This window comes from Coniosporium apollinis (genome assembly GCF_000281105.1).
Source record: "Coniosporium apollinis CBS 100218 chromosome Unknown supercont1.2, whole genome shotgun sequence".
NCBI lineage: Eukaryota > Fungi > Ascomycota > Dothideomycetes > Coniosporium > Coniosporium apollinis.
In genome coordinates, this window is record NW_006913264.1 from 891,428 (window position 1) to 913,176 (window position 21,749).

Below are 21,749 nucleotides of genomic sequence, written 5' to 3' on the forward strand. Positions count from 1 at the left end.
CAAGAACTCAAGAAGCCTCATATCCCTTGACTTCCGGATCGTCTGAGAGCTGCCATGGGAGCCAAAGTACCACGAAACTTCCGGCTGCTGGAGGAGCTCGAGAAGGGAGAGAAGGGATTGGGAGCAGGTAAGCTTCCTAGGAACATGTATGCATCAGCGGCGACTAACAGCAGATTAGAGGCTTGCTCCTACGGCCTGGAAGATCAAGATGACCTCCTCATGTCCAACTGGAACGGCACCATCCTGGGACCTCCTCACGTAAGCCCTGCCCAGAGTCTGCGTCAGTAGCCCTGTTTGACTGTTGTAACAGAGCGTACATGAGAATCGGATTTACAGTTTAAAGATCCACTGCGGCGACCGCTACCCCGACACCCCACCTGAAGTCACCTTCGTCTCGAAGATCAACCTGCCATGCGTGGATCAGAGGACCGGCAAGGTACAAACGGGACAATTGGTTGCTACAGAGAACACCACACTAAGAGAAACTCCAGGTTGACCCATCGAAGCTGCCCTGCCTTATCCAGTGGAGGCGTGACTTCACCATGGAGACTATACTCATTGAGTTGAGGCGGTATGCGCAATTCTGATCTAGATATGCGGACAATATCTGACACGCTTTGCAGGTACATGGCCCTCCCTCAGCACAAGAAGCTCCCTCAACCTCCTGAAGGTACAACCTACAGCTGAACGATTAGCCGTGACGGGTAGAGGAATCGACTTTGCCAAAGATGTGCCTTACTATCCACGGCAGTAAGTGCAAGAACTTAGCGGTCAGACGAGGGCGGTTTTATGATGCGTGGGGGGGACGTGATGCAGCGTGCTTCTTACTGGCTCATTTCTTTGTTCCTTTTGCTGGACTTGCATTTACACGGCGCCTCGGTGGTGGAGGTCTTTGACGGACACTGGACTGGAACAGATTTCACAGACATACCCTGGTACGCTCGAAATGAAGAGCGACTCTGAATGTTCCTCGCCGAAACCCCTCCGGCCGCGAGAGAGCGTATCGGTATGAGTAGCGCACGGCGAGGGGTTTCAGTGCGGATTCGCTGTATACCATGATACAGGCATCTTGAGCAGTGCTTCATAAGGCGCTGTCCTGCACCATTCGAGTATACCTTGTTAATCAAATCAGTATGTCGTTTTGTGGTTAATGGCCGTGGCAGCTTGAGGAAGCCACGTATCGGGCTTGAGATTCCAGTACATCACCTTCGCAGAAATGGCACAAGTAGAGTAGATTTGAAGCTATGAAGCAGAGCTTGTACCGTAACCCTGGAGCAAGCTCATATGCTCCAGTGCCCCCACAGTTCCGCTGAGTGCAGACAATGCACTGCCTGCCCATCAACATTAAGTCAAGGTGAGATGGGTGAAGCCACTGAGCCCAGAAGGCCACCTGCAATCGCGAACCTCCCGGAGCACCTCGTTGCATTGGTGCGCCAGACTAGCTTTGGCGCTAAGCCCATGCATGGTCTTTGTGATTTTAACACAATCCGCATAGCATGAACCAAAATGCGTCGTTCTACGGAAAAGCTGCCAGTAATTACCCGTTCGGGAAGCGCCATGGCCGGCCCGACGTCCGCTGGTGCGGAGAGCTTCAAACGTCAGGTCGCAGGACCGAGGGACTGAAAGCTTTTTGAAACATGAAGACCAGCGTATGAATGCCGCGCTTCCTGGTCCCCAAGAGATCAGGAGAGCATCGAGCAGCATGTATGTGTCTCCAATGCCTAATTAATCAGATTCTAACGCGATCAAGGCATCGCGCTCTACCGCGCGCTCCTCTCACAATGCGCCGCAGTGCCCATCAGCGATGACAAGCGCGGCGCGCTGAGAAACATTGCCCGGAATAAATTCAGGGCCAACAGAGAGCATCACAGTACGCGACTGCTGAAGCTTGGCTTCCACGCTGGCTATGAGGTGCGCATCCCGCTTCATGTATAAGTCACGATCACAGACTGAGTAACGTACGATCCTCAGGCGCTCGACCTCCTCGATGCCTCCGCCTCCGGCGACACGGCCGCAACCACCAAGATAGATGCCCTCCTATCGAAGACGCCAGCCCGCCTGACACAGCCGCCGAAGAAGCCCGCTCCCAAGCCTCGAAAACCTGCACCCGATCACCTCCCTCCTGAGGCCAAAACCCTCGATGTCCGTCCTCGTCTCACCGTCTCCGGCATTCGTCGCATACCAAAGCTTGTCAATGCCGGCGGGGTGCCGATTCTTCGCTTCAAGAAACCGCAGCCCCCGGGCCTAAGCCGGCTGATCAAGGACAAGATAAAACAGCGACAGGATATGTTCGACAGGATCAACGCGATGCAGGATATCTGGATACCACTTGCAGAGGCGGAAGATACCTGGGATACCATAGTCAAAGAGCGTTTCGGTGTGACAGACACGCGGTCTCAGGGTCTGGATTCGGAAGAGCCGGGCTGGAGCGATGTGATGAGGGAGACCGTGGAGCAATCATTTGAGTGGTATGATGCACAGAAGGAGAAGGTCAGGAAAACGGCGATTAGGATGCAGGATATTATTGACCAGGAGACTGAGCTGGCAAGGCAAGAGAAAGCTGTCCGGGATGAGAAACGGAGGGGGGAGAAACTGGCCAGAAGAGCCGAGAAGCGGCGGCTCATGGCATCCCCACCGGAGAAGGCTTTGGAGGGTTACACTGTCAGCACACAAGCGAGGCACTGAGAAATTTGCGCCTCTGAAAACAACCTCAACTCACCAAGACCATGCAAAAAACGCTCTATACCTCAGTATCTATACAGTTCTGAGATCATGTTACTGCTGAACTAGCCCATGTTCTACTTCAAACACCGAATCTCTATCGAAGTAGCGACCAATGGCTGATATCGTGATAAGGACTCCAGGCCTCACACAGCCCACCTACGCTTCTATCTTCACCCTTTCCATCCCCTCCAGCCCATCCTCCCCTTCATCCTCCTCCTCCACCTTCCCAACCAACCCCCGTTCCCAAAGCTCCCGCCCCGTCAACTTCCTCTCCTCCTTGGCACCCCTCTTCTTCTTCTCATCTATCTCCCTCTCCTCCGTCCTCCTCCTCTCCTCCTCTTCCATCTCCCGCCGAAACCGCGCCCGCCACTCCATGAAGCTCTCCCTCGTGACCGCCGTCCCATGAAACTTGGCGTTCTCGGCCTCCTCCGCCTTCGCAGCCTCCACATCCCGCAGCGCCTGCGCCGCCTTCTGCCGCTCGGAGATGAGCAGCTCGGCGCTGTCCTTTAGAGTGCTGACGAGCGTGAAGACCATTGCCATCCCCAAATTTTCTTCGACTGTGGGCTCGAGAGCTTCAAGCAGGCGGGCCTTGTCATCTTGGATGCTGAGGTGCCGGTGCTTGGGCGCGTTGGGCGGGGCGGAGATGTCGAGGCGCGGCGCTTCGTCGGGGTAGGCGTCGGGGTATTGGACTGTGAGGATCAGGGTCGCTGTGGGGGGCGTGAGTAGAGAGTCGGAGGTCTGGTTTGTGGGAATGAAGGGGCCGCACGAGGTTCGGAGTCATCATCCTCAGCGTTTGTGACATCGAGAGCGATTGAGATTCGGTACTCTGTGTCGGAGATGTCTGGCTCGGCGCGTTAGCAACCGTTCTACGGGCTATTGCTGCTTGGGTGTTTCAAGCGGAGCGCATTAGTACGCGGTCGTACTGCGTACCTGTTATCTCATCCGGAAAGATCGAGTCCAGGACCTCCCTCTCCTCTCGCTGTTCGTCTCTGCCCATGGTGGTGATGGTCCAGCAGAATGACGGCAGCGGGGGCAGTTTTTGCCGAGCACCTCGAACTTTTTTGACGGGAGGCTCTCACCACAACGCTCCGGAGCACAACCACCAAGCACGGTCCTTCAGCTTCCAGGATTCGAAGCAGCGTGTATCCCAGGCGCTTGCAGCAGTAAAAACCCCAGCATTCAGCAACCGCTTCCAGCATGGCGAAAACAAAACCCCAAAACGGTTCCACCAAATCCCGCAACCGCAAAAAAGGCGCCCCGAACAGCTCCTCCAAGAAGCCCGCCCCGAGCCCCTCAACCCTCCTCGCCCAAGCCGCAGACTTGATCCAGCAAGGCCAACCCACAGACGCGCTTACCTTGGCGCAACGCGCCCTCTCCATCCTCCAACCGACCTCCACGCCCACACTAGCCGCCCTCCCCGCGCTGAATCTCCTAGGTGAGATCAACGTGGAGCTAGGCGACATACAAAGCGCGCGAGACTGCTTCACGCGCGCCGCGGAGCTTGATCCCGAAGGCGGCGTGCCCGAGGCAGCGGGGGGAGGCGCGGAGAAGTTTTTGTGGCTGGCGCAGTTGAGTGAGAAGGGCGGAGTGGAGAGTGTGGGATGGTTTGAGAAGGGGGTTGCGGTGCTGAGGCGAGAGATTGCGGGGTTGGTGGGGGAGATTGGGCAGGGTGGGAAGATGCAGGACGCGGGTGGGTTGCTGGGGGGGAAGATGGAACTGCTGGAGGAGAAGAGGAGGAAGCTCGCACACGCGCTGTGTGGGGTTGCGGAGATTTATATGACGGATTTGTCGTAAGTGGGGGGTGAAATCATTGTCGGGTTGCGACGTGGCTAATCTAGGGCAGGTGGGAGGAAGACGCTGAGCAAAGGTGTGAGGCGCTGGTCACTGAGGCTCTGCTCGTTGCGCCGGATAGTCCGGAACCGTTGCAGACGTTGGCTTCAATACGGATTTCACAGGAGAAGCCGGAGGATGCACGAGCAGCGTTATCACGAAGTATAGAGCTGTGGAAGGACCTTGACCCCGCAGATCCGAAGGTGCCGGACTTTCCGACGAGGATCAGTCTGGCGAGATTACTGATGGAAGCTGAGATGGAAGAAGAGGCACTCGAGGTACTTGAACGACTGATCACCGAGGACGACAGTAGCGTCGAGGCATGGTACCTTGGCGGGTGGTGTCTGCATCTCTTGGGCGGAAAACGGAACACAGCTAGCAGCAGTTCTCAGACAGCACGCGATGCTCCATCGGATGAGGGGGATACCGTCAGGGCACTCTTGAAAGCCAGCCGCGAATGGCTGCAGAACAGCCTCAGACTTTACCAGGTGCTTGAGTACGAGGACGAGAGGCTGCGAGATCATGCACTAGAGCTCGTCAAAGAGCTCGACGGCGTCTTGGGTCCGGCCACTGAAGACGACGAGGACGAGGACGGAGGGGATTGGGAAGATGCAGATGGGGCAGACGACGATGAAGAGGATGAGGAGATGAGAGGAGCTTGAAGGATGCGTAAAGCGTCTACCAGCTGCCCGTGCACTGGCGAGCGGCTTCCACAGGGTCTGTTGCCCGCCAGGGTTGGGAGGCAACAGGTCTTCAATGGCCTCCTTGCGACACTCTCTAAGATTTGGCAGTCCTGACCTTCGGACGTCCGAATCACTTTTCCATGTGGAAGGACTTTGCGAAAGATCGGAGACCATTCCACGAGGACCTGTTCAGCTTCATTGCAGGATGATGGCCTAAACTTCGATCGGAGAGGCGGCTGCAGAGGCTGAGGTTGTTGGACCGATCGCCGTTCCATGACGCTGCAGCAGGATCAGAACAAGGACCTCGAAGTGGAGGAAGCTGAGAGGCACTCTCCACTCGGGCCCGGTGTTAGAAGTAGGTATGGCTAGACGCATGACTGGGGGCTTCGCAGTAGTTATTTGTAGGGGGGGAGAGGCGAATTGGGAGCACAGAGGCCCAGATCAATCGGCTGCCTGCCTTCTCATGCGCAACATTGGAGTGTGCGAGAGAATCTGTGGCGCGGATAGTGTCCCGCTGGCTGAACCAGTGCCCCCTTGTAGAGGACTTAGGTAACAAAAAGAGGTTGGACAGCTAGGGTCAGCCACGAGCGGATCTGGAACTGCCCGTGCCAGGCGTTGAGTCCCTATCCAACGACGATGGCTCAATTCAAGCCACGGTATCTTTCGAGAACAAGCTACCCAAACGCCATCTTGAGTTTTCTGTCGCCTTGGAGTGTCCGTGCGCACATCTTTGAGCAGTCGGTCCGGATCTCAGCTGGGCGGGGTGGCGACAGAAATGTCGAGATGGCGATTGAATCCGGGACTACTTCAGCTGAAGCCCTGGAGCCCTGGAGCCCTGGCTCAGCGCGCACAAAAGGCGCCAAGCCGTGTGGTTGACCCCAAAAGCCCGCGCACCTGGCAGCCACAGATGTTGCGCGCATCCCCGACTGCCCGGGGAAACGTCGCGGGCAGCCCAAGAACCGCGGCGCTACGGTAGAACCCTGACCTTGACGCCCAAGATCAAGCATGGATGCTCAGCAACATCGGCGCTGGCTGCCTTTCTTCTACGCTTGTCGTGAGTCTTCATGTTCGGATCCCATGTCCCCATGTCCCCATCTCCTGCTCATCCTCGCCGCATCCTGCAGTCCTCTTGATCTCATGCCGCCCACAAGAGGCCGTCCTAGGAAGAAGAGGGGATGATTTGGTACGTGCCTGCGCCTTGTATTTGCGCCGCAACGAACATGCAATGCGCGCCGCCTGTCCAGGTTGCTCTTTCCGAGGCACGATTAATCTCCTGTGCTAACTCCTTCGCGACTCCAGGTACCTATTGTATCCCTTCCGAGGGTAAGGACGACTACCTTCCTGTCACGATGATCAAACCTGAACCGTGTCTACAGAACGGCAGAACCACCACAGCTAGCCCCCACTCACCCGATCCGGAAGGCTTTCTACCGTTATGGCATAACAACCGCGCGGCATTGGCTGCTTTCGATCCTCCTCTCTGTCGCGACAGCAGTCCTGCTCTGCTACCCAGTACTGTTCCTTTACGACAACCCTACAGCAGGGTCCTATCAGCTCCCGCATCATGTCTGGACGTCGGCCAGAGTATTCGAGGGCGGCGAAGAGACGCGCGCCGATGTGGCCATGCGGCAGGTCTGGGTGCACGGGGACTACATGGGTGCCCTGAACCACCGAGTGCTTGAGGATGCCCTTTCCATACAAGATTATCTTATCGGAGGCTCTTTTGGTCAGCAGAGTATTGAAGTGCCTGAGTTGAGGCCAAATGGGAGTACCGAGAAGATTGTCCTCAATTCCTGCGGGTCTTTCCGACCGGGGCAGAACAACTCTTGGGGGTTTCATTCACCTCTCATGTACTGGAACTGCTCGTCGGCGGCCATAAAAGCCGACACGGATCTGCTCAAGACTATTAACGAGCAACCCCACCGTCAATCCTTCCTCAACTTCACGCTGCGTCTGCCGTCCGTATTTGCTGGCAAGTCGTTCGAGAACAACAAACTACTGGCGGCTGATGCTCTCGTGATCACGCTGTTCGACAGGTCTGGGCTTGATATGGGCGATGAGTGGGATGCGCGCTCAGCAGCACTGGTGAGGAACGCCTCCGGGCGGTGGTCATTCTATCCAGAGAGCGGAAAGACAGCCCGGAGTCAGCTTTACGAGTTTCGCTTCCGCCCAGTAAGCTGGATCGATGACTTTATCATGGCGCTGGCGTACGGTCTTATGGCCTTTCATGTGGTCGTGAGCTTGAGGAAGCTTCGCGCTGTCAAGAGCTGGGTTGGCCTAGGTCTAACGGTCATCAGTCAAGTGCGCCTCCCGTTCCAATGCAGTTGAATCTCGCTCATGTCGTTCTCAGATTGCCATTTCGGTCATTGCCAGTTTTACTATATGTGGGATGCTCAGAATCAACTTGACGCAAATACCCCGAGAAGCATATCCCTTCGTGGTCTTTGCAATCGGTCTTGAAAACATGTTAGTCCTGCGCTCTGTCCGCGCATTTTCCGTCTCGTGCATCTTATCGCTGCGTCTTATCAAAAGTCCATCCCGTTGTTGTACCCCATCTGACGATGTTACGCAGGTTCCGGCTCATTAATGCTGTTCTCGCAAACCCGCCAGAAATGCCCACCATCAGTCGCGTCGGCAACGCTCTGGGTGACGTAGGCCATCTCTCCCTTGCAGCTGTCGCCCAGAATCTCGCCCTTCTGTGGCTCCTGTCTAGGGTCGTCTCGCCTGGTGTTGCGGCCTTTTGCGCTTTCGCAGCAGTCGCGCTGGTTTTCGACTTTGTGTTTCATCTGACGTTCTTTGTCCCTGTGCTTAGTGTTGATGTGCGAAGAACGGAGCTTCAGGACTTCCTGGATAAGGCCAATCTAGCGCAAGCCAAAGCAAAGACTCCAAAGCAAGAGCAGCAGACATGGATCCACGCTTTGCTTCAAGGCAAGCTTCCGGTCAGTACCAGGATCGCTGGCTCCGCTGCCATGATGTGCTTCGTTGTCGCGCTCAACTGGCACTTCTTTGATAGCGAGAACAGCGCCTTGTCAGTTCTACAGCTGTTCCGCCTCATGCGTGCGGCGAAGAAGCTACGCGCTCATCGAGACCCTCTGGCAATACCACCACCCATCAACCAAGCGCGGACGCCGGCTGCATGGTTGCGCATGCAAGATTACGACACTGCAAGGGAGTTTGTTCATTTTGTAAAGCCACACGGACACAGCTTCGTTGTCCGTCTATACGAGCCGCTCACAGTAGTCATGAAAGGTGCTAATCGGAGAGGCGCCATGGATGAGTCGAGTTCCTTCCTAGTTGCGCTCCGCAAAATAGCGGACGAGCATTTCTTTCCTATCGCTTTGGCAATCGTCTTCGCTATAGCCATCGTCACACTGTTGATGAACTACCTGCTCTGGAATGAGCTGTCAGAAGAGGAACCCGAGGTTGAGGATTACGTGGACCCTGTCATTTCAATTAATACTCTTCCGAAGTCGCATGCGCTCGACATTGTAAAACTCACAGCATGCAGAAGGGGCCATGTCGTTTCTGTAAGCTTGGATCGGTCGACGTCGATCTATCTTCTCGACGCCAGGTCCAAGGCGTATTCTCATATATCCCTGAAGACGGCAAGCATGTCTCCACCATTATGGCCGATCATCGCTACTGCCATCGACGAGACGGGACAGTGGCTTGCCCTATGTACAGATACTGGAAGGCTTGCCTTCTGGAACTTCGTTGAACGCCGCTTTTTGCACTCTGTTGCTATCTGCCTGAGAGGTCACCTGCCTCTAATGTTCTCCTTTGCGGCACTACAGTCTGACGATGCTGAAAGACTCAATCTCATCATCACCACTTCGGACGGCTGGATTACCGATGTAGAGCTTTACTCGAGTCACGTGGAGAAACACCAAATCCACGACAGCCATATCCTCTCCTCAAGCCTGTCGGGCTGCATCAAGGATCAGATCAACATCCTGAGCATTTCGAGAGGATCCCGAGTTTGGCTGACCACTCGGAGGCTCGACGGCGAATGGACATCTGAAATCCTGAGTTGTTTCGGACCACGACCTACAGTTGACAATAAAACTCCAAAGTACAAGTCAGCAATAGATGTCCTAGGGTTGTGCATGTTTGCGCTTACGGGGCCTTGCGCGATAGACCTGATCTGTCCTCGCTCCCGCACTCGTTTCTACACTCTGAGGACCGGCCATATGAAAGGTGGCTCTCTTCGCGTCTTGCCCTCACAGCGACAGACATGTCCAACATGCAGCGCGCCAGCAGTTCACTCCCTCTGCCTCGTATATACTGACTCGGAAGCGCAGGATTGTGTCATGCGCACCTACCAGATGGACGATGAGCCAAGCTCACTCATCTGTCTCCGCCCGCCTCTAGACGATGAATCCCGTGCCTGCCAGGGACTCGAAAGCGCGATGTCGTTGGAGCATCGGGTCGAGCAGCCTGGCGTGTGGGGAGCCACCCTCGCCCAGTCCATTATTGGTATCCGTCAGCGGTCCTTATCGCGTGTTCCATCACCGGCATCCACCACTTCGGACACCAAAGGCAACCTCTCATCGGCTCCTCCCAACGGCTATACCAACGGCGCCCTCAAACACCGCCACGCTTCTCCGCCCTCGAGCCCCGAGGCCCCCAAAGCGAACCACACGCGCCCACCAGCCGCATTATCGGACACCAACGTCTGGGAAGCCTGGACCCTCTCCGCGACCGGCGAATTCCACGCGACACCCCTACTCTCTTTAGAATCTCGCCGCGATGCCGAATCTTCTTACCCCGGCTTCGATGCCGCCGCGTCAGACCCGGACGCCGAAGAGCAGCTCTTCGTCGCCAACCCGGGCCCCATCGCGCGCCTGGGGAAGCGTAGTATTGCCATCGGCTTCGGGAACACGGTCAAAATCCTGAGTCTCGGGAACGAGCGGTTCGAGGAAGACGGGAATGCTCGACCGGGCCCGGCGTTGGCGAGTAGTAAGTGGAGGAAGAAGTGCTTCACCAGGAAGACGTTGTGAGGTGGGAGGGTGGTGTGTGTCGTTTTCGCTAGGCTTTTGGGATTACGCTGGGGGGCTACTGAGGCTGGGTGGGGTACAACCAAGGTTCTGCCTAGTGCGAACAGGGCCGATGAGAGGATTTAATGATGTTATGGCGCTTGGGAGGATGGGCCTTGGCGGGATATAAAGCGCCTCAGGGAAATTGAGGGTGGTCGGGGTCGCCCTAGGCAGCGTTTGCGACGTCACGACGTGAGACGTGGATGTCGTAATCAAAATGTATAAACTTATTAGGAAAGCTCTGATCTCATTATTGGTGAGGTTTGAAGACCTGGCTTGTGCCACCGAGCCCTGATTGTAACGTCTATAGCCGAAAGGACGGCCAAACGCTGGCCGAAAATATATGACTGCAAGACACGTCTTCACTGATCAAGCGTCACGACCATGGGGCGCCCTAGCGGGTGCATAACGTGTATGGACATCAGTATCACTACCCCGTAGTTCTTTATGGAGTACTTTCGAACGCTGACAACGAGATCGGGCACCATCTGAGAGTGAGTCCCCTAGTCGTGATGCCGTATGTGAAGCCACACGGATCGATGCCTGGAAGATTTTCAAGTCTTAAAACCGATTCTTGCCATTCTGCGTAGTACGAGTACAGCTCCAGTTTGACGGTGGACCTAGGTAGGTAGACCGAACCGGATGCTTCGACGAGTTTCTGAGGTCGGACGCTCGGTGTTGGTGTTCTGCTCGTCCCTGCCGGAATGACGCAGATCCTCCGCAGCTCTTCTGCAAGCTCAGTTTGCACACGACAGCCCAAAACACGGCCAGCACACTCGACGCGGTACTGGCTGAGTCGCCAAATGAAGCCTCATACAATTGCAGGCTCAGTCAAGTGTGGGCGTCAGTTAACTGGAAGCGCCGGTGATGGACGTTCATACTGATGATCAGCAACCTCGCCGCACTTCATCGCACGCCTCTACCTCTTCCAGTCGGAAGTCTAGCACGGTCCGATTGAAACCGCGAAAGCACGCCTCCAACGCCTCGCTGCATACTGCACCGACAGCTGAAGACAAAAGCTTTACCTCTTTCCCTTCGCTATCGCCCTCACCTGAAGCGTCTCCATCCCTGACGACCGCTCGCCCCGATCCTTTCAAGCCAACCACGAGCCACATCGGTCATAAGCCGGTGGATTCGAAAGCGCGGAAGATACCGAAGAACACACAGTCTCTGGTGGGGAGTCTTGTCACAAGATCACCCTCCGGAAAGGGCAGGTCAGCGCTCTTCGACGACAGTCCGCAAGATGCACGATACGTACCTGGCAATCTTCACCACGCGAGCGATGAGCATATCGAACATGTCTTGGCTCGGGCTGGCGCCGTGGCACTGGTCAGGCAGTTAGCCGAGGACTTAGCCCAGCGAGATGCTCAGATGACGAGCTTGAGGCGTAGGGCAGAAGAGCGGGAGAGCATTCTGAAGAAAATGCTGAGGGAGTGCGAAGTGTCGAGTTTGAATATCGAAACGCGACTGCGCGAATCGGAACGTGCCCTGGAGCAGTCTCTTAAGAATGGCAACAAAGAACCAATTAGACCCAGCCAACGAAGGAGTCGAGGTTCGTCAGCAGGCATGGGCGCCGCAGATACAATCGATTCAATCCTCATCCAAGCGTTACGTGACAAGCTACCGAGCGGCGCCGATATGGATGTGGACGACAATAGCCTTTTGCTTCCTGGCGATCCTTCTCCTAACGCTGACAGGATTTCAGTCAATTTAACCGCAAACTACCCTCCGAACGCCGGGGAGACGACGAAAGGCTGGAAAACCTACCTGTGGAACGGAAATGCCACGAGCAAGAAGGCTAGTAGAAGCCCAAGTGTTATAAGCAGAAACGAGGAGGACATGGTTCGCACGCGATTAAGGGCCGATAGTGCCGCACAACCTCGTAGGAAGGCCCTCAACAGTGATGTGTTTCGACCTCCAGCGCCAGGCATTCATAGAACGGTAAGCGGCTCTTCGAGCTTGCATCGTGTCCAAAGCGATGAACCGGACAATCGAGGAGACGCACGATCTCGGCGACCGTCTCTATCTGTTACCAACTGGGCGCTCAGATTGGTCGCTGGCAACAACCAGGCCAACCGTGACATCGACAAGCAGGGCATTTTACGAGGAAGGCCGGCCTCAATCAGTAATGAGACGGATTCAAACAAACGGGCACCCTCGATGGGTTCGACCAGAACTACCCAATCCGCAAAAGTTCCGTCAACCATTAATGGAGCTACTGCGAAGGCACCGGTCAAGCGAACTTCCCTTGGTCCTCATGGCACTTTGAAACGAACGCCAACCGACAGCTTGCGCAGTGCGCTGTCCACCCTAGGGCCGGTCAGCCCACCTGCGGTCCCTCGGCGCAACAGCAACCTGGGGCCGGTCGAGATGGATCAGATTCTGCCAGAGGAGACTCGACCACCAACCTTAATGCAGCTTCACAGCACCACAACAGGGAGCGCCGAGTATCTCCTTGACAGATTTGGATTCATTTACGACCAAAGACGCAAGAAGCGACAAAATGATGCGGCCGCGGCTCTGCAGAAGCACAGGCGGGTCGAGTCACTCGGGAACAATAGACATATACTCACCGCTGGGAACGTCGGGGAAGCAGAAACGACCCTTAGAGATTCTCCCAGCACATCTGAGCCTGCTACGCGGCCCGCTAGTATGTCATCGGCGGATCACCAGACCGAGCAGGAGCCGACAACGAGGTGGCATGACTTCCTCAAATTGGCAACCTTTCCAACAGAACTTCTCTCACATACACCTTCCGCTGCGCCCATCACGTCTATAGACTCTGTCGAGGTTGTCGACGACACCACATCCAAAACTTCTCACATCGTCGTGCAGAAACGAGGCTCAGTCCCGGCTCTCAGCACGAATCCAGAGCCTGCGCCCTCACGGGTCGTTTCAGGCAATGCAGAATTCGCTCACTCATCAGCCTCAGAGCCCACCACTCCCGCAGATCCGACAACCAAGCCACCTGACCCGGTCAAGGCGCTGCTGGAACAGCTCACGGAACTGCATGACTCGCTTCAACGCGAAAGGACGGTAAAATGGAACGAGTTCCTTCGAAGGGTGCGTGCCGAGCGCAAGCGGGAAGGACAGGCTGCTGGCAGCGCCGAAGGACGACCTAAGAATATTTCTGGGCCGGAAGCTTCGCTAGCGGATGGTGAAATGATCGGCGTCGCAGGACTCGGAAACAAGGGCAAAGTGGGGCGTGCGAAGTGGAATGAGTTTAAGCATCTTGTCCTCGGCGGTATCCCCGTCGCATATCGCGCGAAGATCTGGGCCGAATGCAGCGGAGCATCTGCTATGCGAGTGCCAGGTTATTACGAAGACCTGGTCAGCAGCAGTACCGATGATCCCGATATCGTCAGCCAAATCCAGATGGACATTCCACGGACGCTGACGGACAATATCTTCTTTCGTCGCGGACCCGGCAGAGACAAGCTCAACGAGGTGTTGCTGGCCTATTCGCGGCGCAACCCCGAGGTTGGCTACTGCCAAGGCATGAACCTCATTACAGCATGTCTGCTTCTGATCATGCCGACCGCAGAAGATGCGTTCTGGATTCTCGCCACCATGATCGAGAACATCCTTCCGCCTAACTACTACGACCACAGCCTCCTCACCTCGCGCGCGGACCAACAAGTCCTGCGTCAATACGTCGCAGAGATCCTTCCCAAGCTCTCCGCCCACCTCGACGACCTAGGCATCGAGCTCGAAGCCTTGACATTTCAATGGTTCCTCTCCGTCTTCACAGACTGCCTCTCTGCGGAGGCACTCTTCCGTGTCTGGGACGTCGTGCTCTGCATGCACGACGGCTCGACCTTCCTCTTTCAGGTGGCGCTGGCTCTGCTCAAACTCAACGAACGGAGCCTGATTGAATGCGACAATCCGGCCGCGGTATATCATTACATCAACCACCAGATGACAAACCATGCCATCAGCATCGACGGTTTAATTCAGGCGAGCGAGCTGCTGAAGAAAGTCGTCAAGCGCGCGGATATGGAGGAGCGGAGGGCAAGGGCTGTGGAGAAGGAGAGGGAGGCTATGAGAGTAAGGGAGGAAGCGCGCGCGGAACGGGCTGCGGCGAGGAAGGGGAAGGCGAGGGTCGTTGAGGTGCCTGAGCTGGGGGCGGGATCGAGTGGACCGAACGGTAGGGAGTCTCTCACGCCTACTCAGGCGATGCACGACGTGTCGAATGGTGTCAGGTATGGGCCTGAAACCTCTGAGAGTACGGTGAAGGTGTTGGAAGAGGTTGAGGATGCGTTTGCGGACTTGCAGGTCAAGACGCCTATGCCGATTGATGAGGAGGCGATGTGGCGGGCTTGATGCGGAGGATACTTCCCAACATTCTGAGTTCACATTAGTTCTCAGTCTAAAGCATTGTTCGCAAGCATCCTGGGTGCGGAATTTTCAGATCGTTTCAGCAGGAGATGGAGTTAAGGTAGCATTGATGGCGTCGTGAGAGCATAAAGAAGCATTGAATGCATTGAAGCGGCGTTGTAGAGCTGCTTTGCTGTTTGTGTGTCCTCTTTCACTCTACTTCGTACACTGCAAACGCGTTGCGGAATGATGGGACTGTACTTTTTGCTCTTGCTGTCTCGTGCACCGAAACCTTGTTTGCAGCCTTTCCTTCCCAATGAGTAAACAGTGAGACCTCGTCAATGCACCATATTCCGATTTTCACGCTCATCTGCATCTTGTAGCACCCTCGTCAGGGCCTCGGAGTCTCCATGGCGTCCAAGTTAAGTGAGGCGCGCCCGCTGTGATAGTGTACATGATGCTGATCTACACCAGAAACCAACAAAGGCACTCTTTGATGATGTAGCCTTGAGCGGAAACATATCCTGACTCGGTCGACTCGAAGACCTGAAGTCCGACACTCTGGCACCAGCCTTTCGGGCAGTTCCTTCCATTGGTAGCTGGGATAACATCTTCACGTTCACAATCCCGGTCTTAGTCGTCTCCACCTCCGATGCAAGTCGATTCGAGCTGGGTCGCCTATTGAAGCATGATACTGATGCTCTCTAGTGCCTGTATCGCTAACATCTTCCAGTCTTCAACATCCTTGAGTTACAAGTTTTGGTGTAAATCTACCATCAAGATAAATTCACCCTCGCTCCACCTTCAGGACTTCATCTCGCTCGTCCTTATAGTCTTCTCTTTCTTGCCGTTCGTCGCTCGTGCACTTCCTCTGGACCTGGATGCAGTTACGAACCCAGCCCTCTTTCCACTCGCCCACCTCTTCCAACACGCTAGTAGTGTTGCACAAGCAGCTTCCCCGAACAAGACTGTGTCACAGGAAGAGGTACCAGCTGAAGTAACCAAGCTCCGAGCGGAGGTCGCCGCCTTACGGAAGGCAGATACCCCGGAAGTAGCTCGCGGTGATGCGGAAGCATATTGGTGCGGCTTAGTACCTCTTTAGTACCCAGCAACATTCCACAGCCGTAGCAAATTACTCGTTCGTGTCACGACAGCAGCTGGAGCAATAGCCTCTCGGCAGCACCATTTGGCCAACGGCCTTCAGACCGGCGTGATCCAGCAACCCAGACCGATGGCGAGCCATACGGAGTCGTCGACATCGTGACCCAGCCGGGAGATCGCCTACAACCACCCTCTCTCGCCGCGCCACGCTCGCTCTCGCCATGCTCCACGCTGCCGCCCCGCACCTCCCGGCACTGTCGCTCCCTCCTCCCCGCCTCCCGCTCTCTCTCCGAGGTCGAGTAGCGAGCCCATGCAGCTTGGGGGGGCCTATCGTCGAAATGCCTTCTTGCGTTCGGTAAGCTGCCTAGTCCCTACTAAAACTCATCAGTAAAGGCTCCGGCGAATTGGTCGCACCTCTCCGCAGTGCCGGGGACCATTGGCCCATATGGGGGAGAAGCCTTAAGTTAGAGGTGAGTCTTGGGGAGTTCCACGTGCTTGTTGGTTTCGCTCTTACCAATGGCTCGGGGTTCGTTGGTCAGATGTCCAGCTCTCAACGTCCGGATTGGTGAGTCTCCATGGCTACATCGATGCGTTTTCCTCCCGTCCATTCAACGGCAAAGATGGACTCGTAGTCCTGGCGAAGCACGTGAAACCGTCTCAGCCACGTGTCGTGTGGCGTCCCTTCGCACTGATGGCTAAATCGGATCGGGCCCGCTTGTCAAATCTGCGCATTACCAAGCAACCAGATCTTCCACATATGCAGAAGAGGTTACGCCGGATAGTGGCTTCTGGGTATACAGTACGCTGGATGATGGGGTTTAGGCGGTCCTGGGAGTCCAAACGGCGCCAACCGCATGCGCATTCTCCGAGACTGCCCTTGGGCCTCGCCGCAAACCATGCAGCAGCGTCACCGTCAGTCCTGTTGATGTCTCAGCGGGGCAGTGCCTTTTCAATAAGTTGTCTGATCCCGCAACAGGCTGTATAATAACGGCGTGCTACATCTCTCGCTGATTGAGACGGCGAAGCACAGACAGTGGACGTGTCTTTAGCAGACATGCCTGGATGGTGTCGTTAGCCCTTCCACAGTTCCGGGTGTAGATGTCTCAAAGAGAGTGACGTTCTGAGCTTAGCGCTAGAGTAAGCTTCTCGTGTATCACGTGAATGACATGTACCCATATACCAGTTGCGCAAGATACGTATCCACAATCATTAAGCTATCGGTTTGAAGGCAAGAAGCTTAGTACCGTCTGCCATATTATCGCTGGTCCTTTACAGTCCCTGACTATCTTCTGATCGCTGGGTGTTCATCAGAAGGGGTCTACTTGAGTGACCTCAGAGTGCCAAGATCAAGGCATCTCAGTGGTGTACTCGTAAATGTTGAATGCTCGTCGCAACGTTAGAACTGGTCCTTGGAGAAATAGTAGAGTTGACAATCCTGTATTTCAGGATCGTACTTTCCTTTCACCTTGACATCATCGCGTGACTGGTGGTTGCAGTGTGTCGATTGAACCGCTCCATTGCGCCACTCTAAAGTAGCTTGGCGCTGGTGGTTACGTGATTGACTCTCTGGCAGGATAAGGAGACAACATATAGAAGCGGAACATCTTTTCGAACCGATAACAACTCACCTCAAGCCGTTGCGACCTTTCCAGCTGTTAACATATACTGTTCGGAGTCATGGAACACTTCGCGCCACACAAGTCCTCCGTCTTCGAGGGTTACTACTCCAAGTTTACCCTGCCGTCTGGGGCGTCCCTGGCGTTGATCATCTGCAGCGTGCCGAAAGCTCCCAAAAGGCCGCACATGGTATCATTTACATATGTACCCAAGGACGTTTCAAATATTTTCCAACGAGAGCTGTGGGTTGAGAGTATCGATCGGGTGCCCACGGGGCCAAATAACGCGTTCGAACTGCGCGTGCCTGGCCTGGGTTATATGAAATGTGCTCCAGACTCCACCACGGAGTACAAGCTAGAACACGAGGACTTCTCTCTCAAGGGTATCACTACGAACCGGATTCCATGGTCTGAGACAAGGGACACGCCGGAAGGAAACCTCGTCTACCTGCCGATTCCGTTGCACTGGCATGTTCAATCACTTGGATCAGAATGCAAGCTCAGTCTTAAGATTCCTTCAGGGGATGTGCCTCCCGCAGACGCAGAGGGCAAGGCAATGGTCCACCAGGAAAAGAACTGGGCCCAGAGCTTCCCAAGCGCACACATATGGATTCAAGCCCGGGAGGGCGCACGCGGCTTCTGCCTCGCCGGCGGACAGATTTTGGGCATGGAGGCTTACCTTCTGGCCTACCGCAGCGAAAAATGGAACATCAACTTCCGGCCACCATTCGCACTGAAAGCTCTGGGTCTCTCCCCTTTCATGTGCGTAACGCCCAATTGGGACAACCGGTCTTTCGAGCTCAGCGTTCAGAGCTTCCGGACGAAGATTGTCGCGCGCGCAAAGGCTCCTGCTGGCACGTTCTTCTCCTTGAGCTCGCCTTTCCCGGAAGGTCACCGGGAGAACTACTTGGGCCAGAGCTTTCAGGCCACGCTGGATGTTGAGGTCTATGAGAGTGGATGGCTTGGTCCCTGGAATCTGGTACACAGAGATCGCTTCGAGGGGGCAGCATTGGAGTTCGGAGGGGAGTACTATCCGCAACGCGGTACTGACAAGAAGATGAATTAGACTACTTCTCGTTCCGAACTTGTACAAGAATACCTAAGACATTAATGAGCTACAAGTTCGAGCTCCAAGGAACGAGCATTGCTACACTGGTGCCTTTTCTCAAGTTGTGTGCGAAAACCCTTTTCGCCACCTTCTCGATCCAGCCGAACTCTAGCAGTTAACCAAATTTCATCCTCTTCTTCACGAAATGAGTACCCTCCAGCCAAGCTGCCACTACTGTCTGTCCGAAGCGCCATTCGGCGGCTTCTTCAACCTTGGGTGTAGGCCCAGATGATCGTCGTCTACAGGAGGCTCAAAGTTGTGTTCTTCTCCAAGGGGCCACCGTGCTGTGCCGACCGGTTTGTCCTTCGTCAACCTTGGATCTAGCACAGTCTCTAGGAGCGGAGAGTCGGAAGCCTCGGCCCTCTCGAGCGCGCCTTGGATCCATTTCGGCTTGAGCGTTTCCCGTATCGCACTGACTGGTAATCCCTTTGGCGGATTCATCAATTTATCCGGCACTTTGGTCAGCGCGTCCCGTACCCAGTTTCTTCCGCGGTCAGAATGGTCGGATTCGGCAGACGGCTGGCGAACGGGTTCGTAAGGCTTGGTGGCGAGGACGTCCTGCAGCCAGCTTTGCACATAGTCTGGATTATCAATATTGAAGGGTGTCGTCGGTTCCGTGCGGTCGTTGGGGTTTTGAGCTCGAGCGTCGCCCAACCGGCCTCGTCCGTCTTCTAAGAAATCAACCTCGATTGTTGTCGACCCTGGCGTGGTTTCTTCCGGATACTGTGGCGCCTCAGGAAGAACCCCAGATTCGGGCTCGATGCTTTGGATGATGGTTCCTTCCGGGGCCTCTTCGATCGTGCTGTACGTGTCATCTTCCGACGATTCCGTACTCGCCGATGGAAGCGTCCGAAGCGATGGCGTTGAACCTGCAGACCGGACATCGGTATCAACGTTTCGTGGCCCAAAATACTCTGGGTGCTCTGCGTGAAGTAGCTCGATTGTGGCTTCTAGTTGTTCCAATAGCTCCCTATTCACTGGAGGACCCCCTGGTGTTGGTGGCGGGTGCCGGAAATCGACATCATCATCATCCTGGAACAGATTTCGTTGCGGTGACTCTGCGTAAGGGTCTGCGATCTGAACATCGTCCATGCTCATGTTCCTTGTCGGATCCAGCGGCGTCAGAGGCGAGAACCGGAAATTCGTGCCGGTATGTTGAAATGTACCGTACTGCGGAAACTCTGCAGAGGGCGCTACAAGCATGGCATCTGCGAAATTCATGTTCTGTGTTGGATCCCCCGGTGTTGAAGGCGGAAAGCGGACATCGATATCGGCATCTTGTGACTCGTTTCTTGCTGGCGAGTCCGGAAAGCGCACCCCCGCCGCGCTCATCTTCTGCAAGAGCTCTCGCTGTTTATTCAAGAAAGGCAAGGCGCGCCCGAGCGAGGTGCTAATGAAAGCCATCGTGGCTTCTTGGTCGGGTTCTGCGGCCTGGCTAGGATCGACTGCGTCCAGCTTCACGCCGGCTGAACCCGTCGACTCGCTCTCGTCCGTACTCGTCGGCTCGAAACCAAATACCTGCAGCCCCTCTTGTACCTCTGGCGGAATGGCATCGCGCTCGACAACCTCAAATGGAAAGTCTTTGTGAGATATGCGCCGCGAGCGGCTGCCTATTGCGGAATGAACGGCTCCTGAATCCTTGCGTGGTTCGATGATTTGCATCTTGCTAGGCTGGTGGGCTGTCTCTGGGTTTGAAGATGTGTGTTGCCTCTTCAAAGACGACGGCGTCTGATCCTGGTCCGCCATGTTGTTTGTTTACCAAGGCTTTCGGGGACCGCTTGATGGGTTGGTGGGCCGACTCCAAGTGCGATGAGTTTGATCTATGTGAGCAAGGCTACATGCAACTGTAATAAAACTGGCAGATAAACAAAAGCAAGGTTGATGCTATTGGGCGTAAAGCAGACGGCGCATGGACTGTTTAGAAACGCTGCGAGAGATGCCCGGTGAAGGAGATGTCGGTTGCAAACGCATAACGGTTGCCACTGCCATCCATGATGATGAAGCACAGCATCACTGATGAGGAAGGAATGCGCCCACTGCGAACCTTTTGGCCATGCGGCTAAGTCAACTACGACGTAGGTCGCCATTGCGCTTATCTGCGGAACCGTTCATCACAATTATGAGGTTGCTGCTGGATCTCGACGGCCCTGGGTCCATCAACACCTTCAGTGTTCATCCGGAAACAACGTTTTCTCTCGACAGCACACCACGGTTTTCTCGAAACAGCTCGTTTGTACTGGCGCGTCAACAATCGCGGAGGCACAAGAGAAACTGAAAGAACGATTCGCAGTTCAGGAAGCCAAAGGCCTTGAAAACATCTGAGGGAACCACACTCTACCACAAGGTTCATATGCCGAAAAGCTTAGCTCTCGCTGCCGCACTCCCACCCACTCATGATCCATCTCTCACACATAACCGCAAGTCATCACAGGCACTCGAGAACAGCGCTCCAGCACTCAGAAAGTCTGGAGACGACTCATCCGGCCACCCACAGGTGGGAGAGGTTCATGGTGTCAGCAGCGCACGCCGTAGGTGGTAGCGAGGACCTGAGATGGGCTTGTCGTCACCATTTCCCCACTGGGGAACCTAGATTCGGCGTGGCAATGAGGAGAGGCGGCATGGTTCCGCGACGGTGCAGTCGGGACGCGAATACGGGAGACGAACGTCTCCATGTTGAAGGAGAAGAGTTACGGGGAATGGCGCTGGTGGTTCTTGCTGAGCGGGTTGGCATGCAGATGAAGGCCAGCAGACAAGAGTGGTTTCTACGCCAGGTAATTTTTTGAGTCTCACATTTGATGGACACAACCGAAGCTGCAAGAGTGCATCAGGGAAAGACTCTGAAAGTGGCAAGATTTAAGAAGCATACAATGGAAATCGATAACCTAATTCTTGATTGAAGATACTTTATGCTCCGATAGCCCAGCCTCATACTGTCAGTGCTGCACAGCTGCGCTCGTTAACTCCCAATGTTTGCCGTTAGAGCACTGCCTCAAAACTTCCGTGGCTGTCGCCGGAAACTGAGAGGAGGCATGAGAATCGTGCCTCTTGCGTACTTCCCCCATTGAGCTGTGCCTCAAACAGTAACCGGAACCTCAACCTTGAGCGCTGGAGTAAACTCCGCTTCCTCGGCTTCCCGGTGCGAGGTTCTTCGGGGAGCAACCAACCTCTCCGCGGTCGCCGACGAGCGTTACGCAGTCGCCGTGGACAGCGTACGACGTAGGACAGATCTGGGAATCTCGCATGGCAGTTGGTTCGTGGGAATAGCACCCGGAGTATCTCCCTAGCTTCAGAGGCCGGATTCACCAGTCCCGGCTTCTCGGATCAAACAAACGAG

The 21,749-nt window shown here is 55.3% G+C and overlaps 8 protein-coding genes across 8 annotated transcripts; 6 read left to right on the forward strand and 2 right to left on the reverse strand.

The window, feature by feature from the left end:
* Window positions 1-54: 54 nt before the first annotated feature.
* On the forward strand, window positions 55-687 carry W97_00694 (ubiquitin-conjugating enzyme E2; the record flags this gene model as incomplete). Its single annotated transcript, XM_007778606.1, has 5 exons — window positions 55-127; window positions 179-258; window positions 311-436; window positions 492-571; window positions 624-687. The coding sequence occupies 5 exons, from the start codon at window positions 55-57 to the stop codon at window positions 685-687; spliced, it is 423 nt and encodes a 140-aa protein (XP_007776796.1).
* Window positions 688-1,655: 968 nt separating this feature from the next.
* On the forward strand, window positions 1,656-2,685 carry W97_00695 (uncharacterized protein; the record flags this gene model as incomplete). Its single annotated transcript, XM_007778607.1, has 3 exons — window positions 1,656-1,704; window positions 1,751-1,911; window positions 1,972-2,685. 3 exons carry the CDS (start codon window positions 1,656-1,658, stop codon window positions 2,683-2,685), a joined length of 924 nt encoding a protein of 307 aa, XP_007776797.1.
* Window positions 2,686-2,880: 195 nt separating this feature from the next.
* Window positions 2,881-3,721, reverse strand: W97_00696 (uncharacterized protein; the record flags this gene model as incomplete). The annotated part of the gene is made up of 3 exons (XM_007778608.1): window positions 2,881-3,431; window positions 3,491-3,565; window positions 3,655-3,721. The coding sequence occupies 3 exons, from the start codon at window positions 3,719-3,721 to the stop codon at window positions 2,881-2,883; spliced, it is 693 nt and encodes a 230-aa protein (XP_007776798.1).
* Window positions 3,722-3,921: 200 nt separating this feature from the next.
* Window positions 3,922-5,216, forward strand: W97_00697 (uncharacterized protein; the record flags this gene model as incomplete). Its single annotated transcript, XM_007778609.1, has 2 exons — window positions 3,922-4,514; window positions 4,568-5,216. The coding sequence occupies 2 exons, from the start codon at window positions 3,922-3,924 to the stop codon at window positions 5,214-5,216; spliced, it is 1,242 nt and encodes a 413-aa protein (XP_007776799.1).
* Window positions 5,217-5,510: 294 nt separating this feature from the next.
* On the forward strand, window positions 5,511-10,237 carry W97_00698 (uncharacterized protein; the record flags this gene model as incomplete). Its single annotated transcript, XM_007778610.1, has 5 exons — window positions 5,511-5,596; window positions 6,537-6,560; window positions 6,614-7,538; window positions 7,588-7,703; window positions 7,810-10,237. The coding sequence occupies 5 exons, from the start codon at window positions 5,511-5,513 to the stop codon at window positions 10,235-10,237; spliced, it is 3,579 nt and encodes a 1,192-aa protein (XP_007776800.1).
* Window positions 10,238-11,140: 903 nt separating this feature from the next.
* Window positions 11,141-14,596, forward strand: W97_00699 (uncharacterized protein; the record flags this gene model as incomplete). The annotated part of the gene is made up of 1 exon (XM_007778611.1): window positions 11,141-14,596. One exon carries the CDS (start codon window positions 11,141-11,143, stop codon window positions 14,594-14,596), a length of 3,456 nt encoding a protein of 1,151 aa, XP_007776801.1.
* Window positions 14,597-17,368: 2,772 nt separating this feature from the next.
* Window positions 17,369-18,373, forward strand: W97_00700 (uncharacterized protein; the record flags this gene model as incomplete). Its single annotated transcript, XM_007778612.1, has 1 exon — window positions 17,369-18,373. One exon carries the CDS (start codon window positions 17,369-17,371, stop codon window positions 18,371-18,373), a length of 1,005 nt encoding a protein of 334 aa, XP_007776802.1.
* Window positions 18,374-18,586: 213 nt separating this feature from the next.
* Window positions 18,587-20,161, reverse strand: W97_00701 (uncharacterized protein; the record flags this gene model as incomplete). Its single annotated transcript, XM_007778613.1, has 1 exon — window positions 18,587-20,161. One exon carries the CDS (start codon window positions 20,159-20,161, stop codon window positions 18,587-18,589), a length of 1,575 nt encoding a protein of 524 aa, XP_007776803.1.
* Window positions 20,162-21,749: the final 1,588 nt, after the last annotated feature.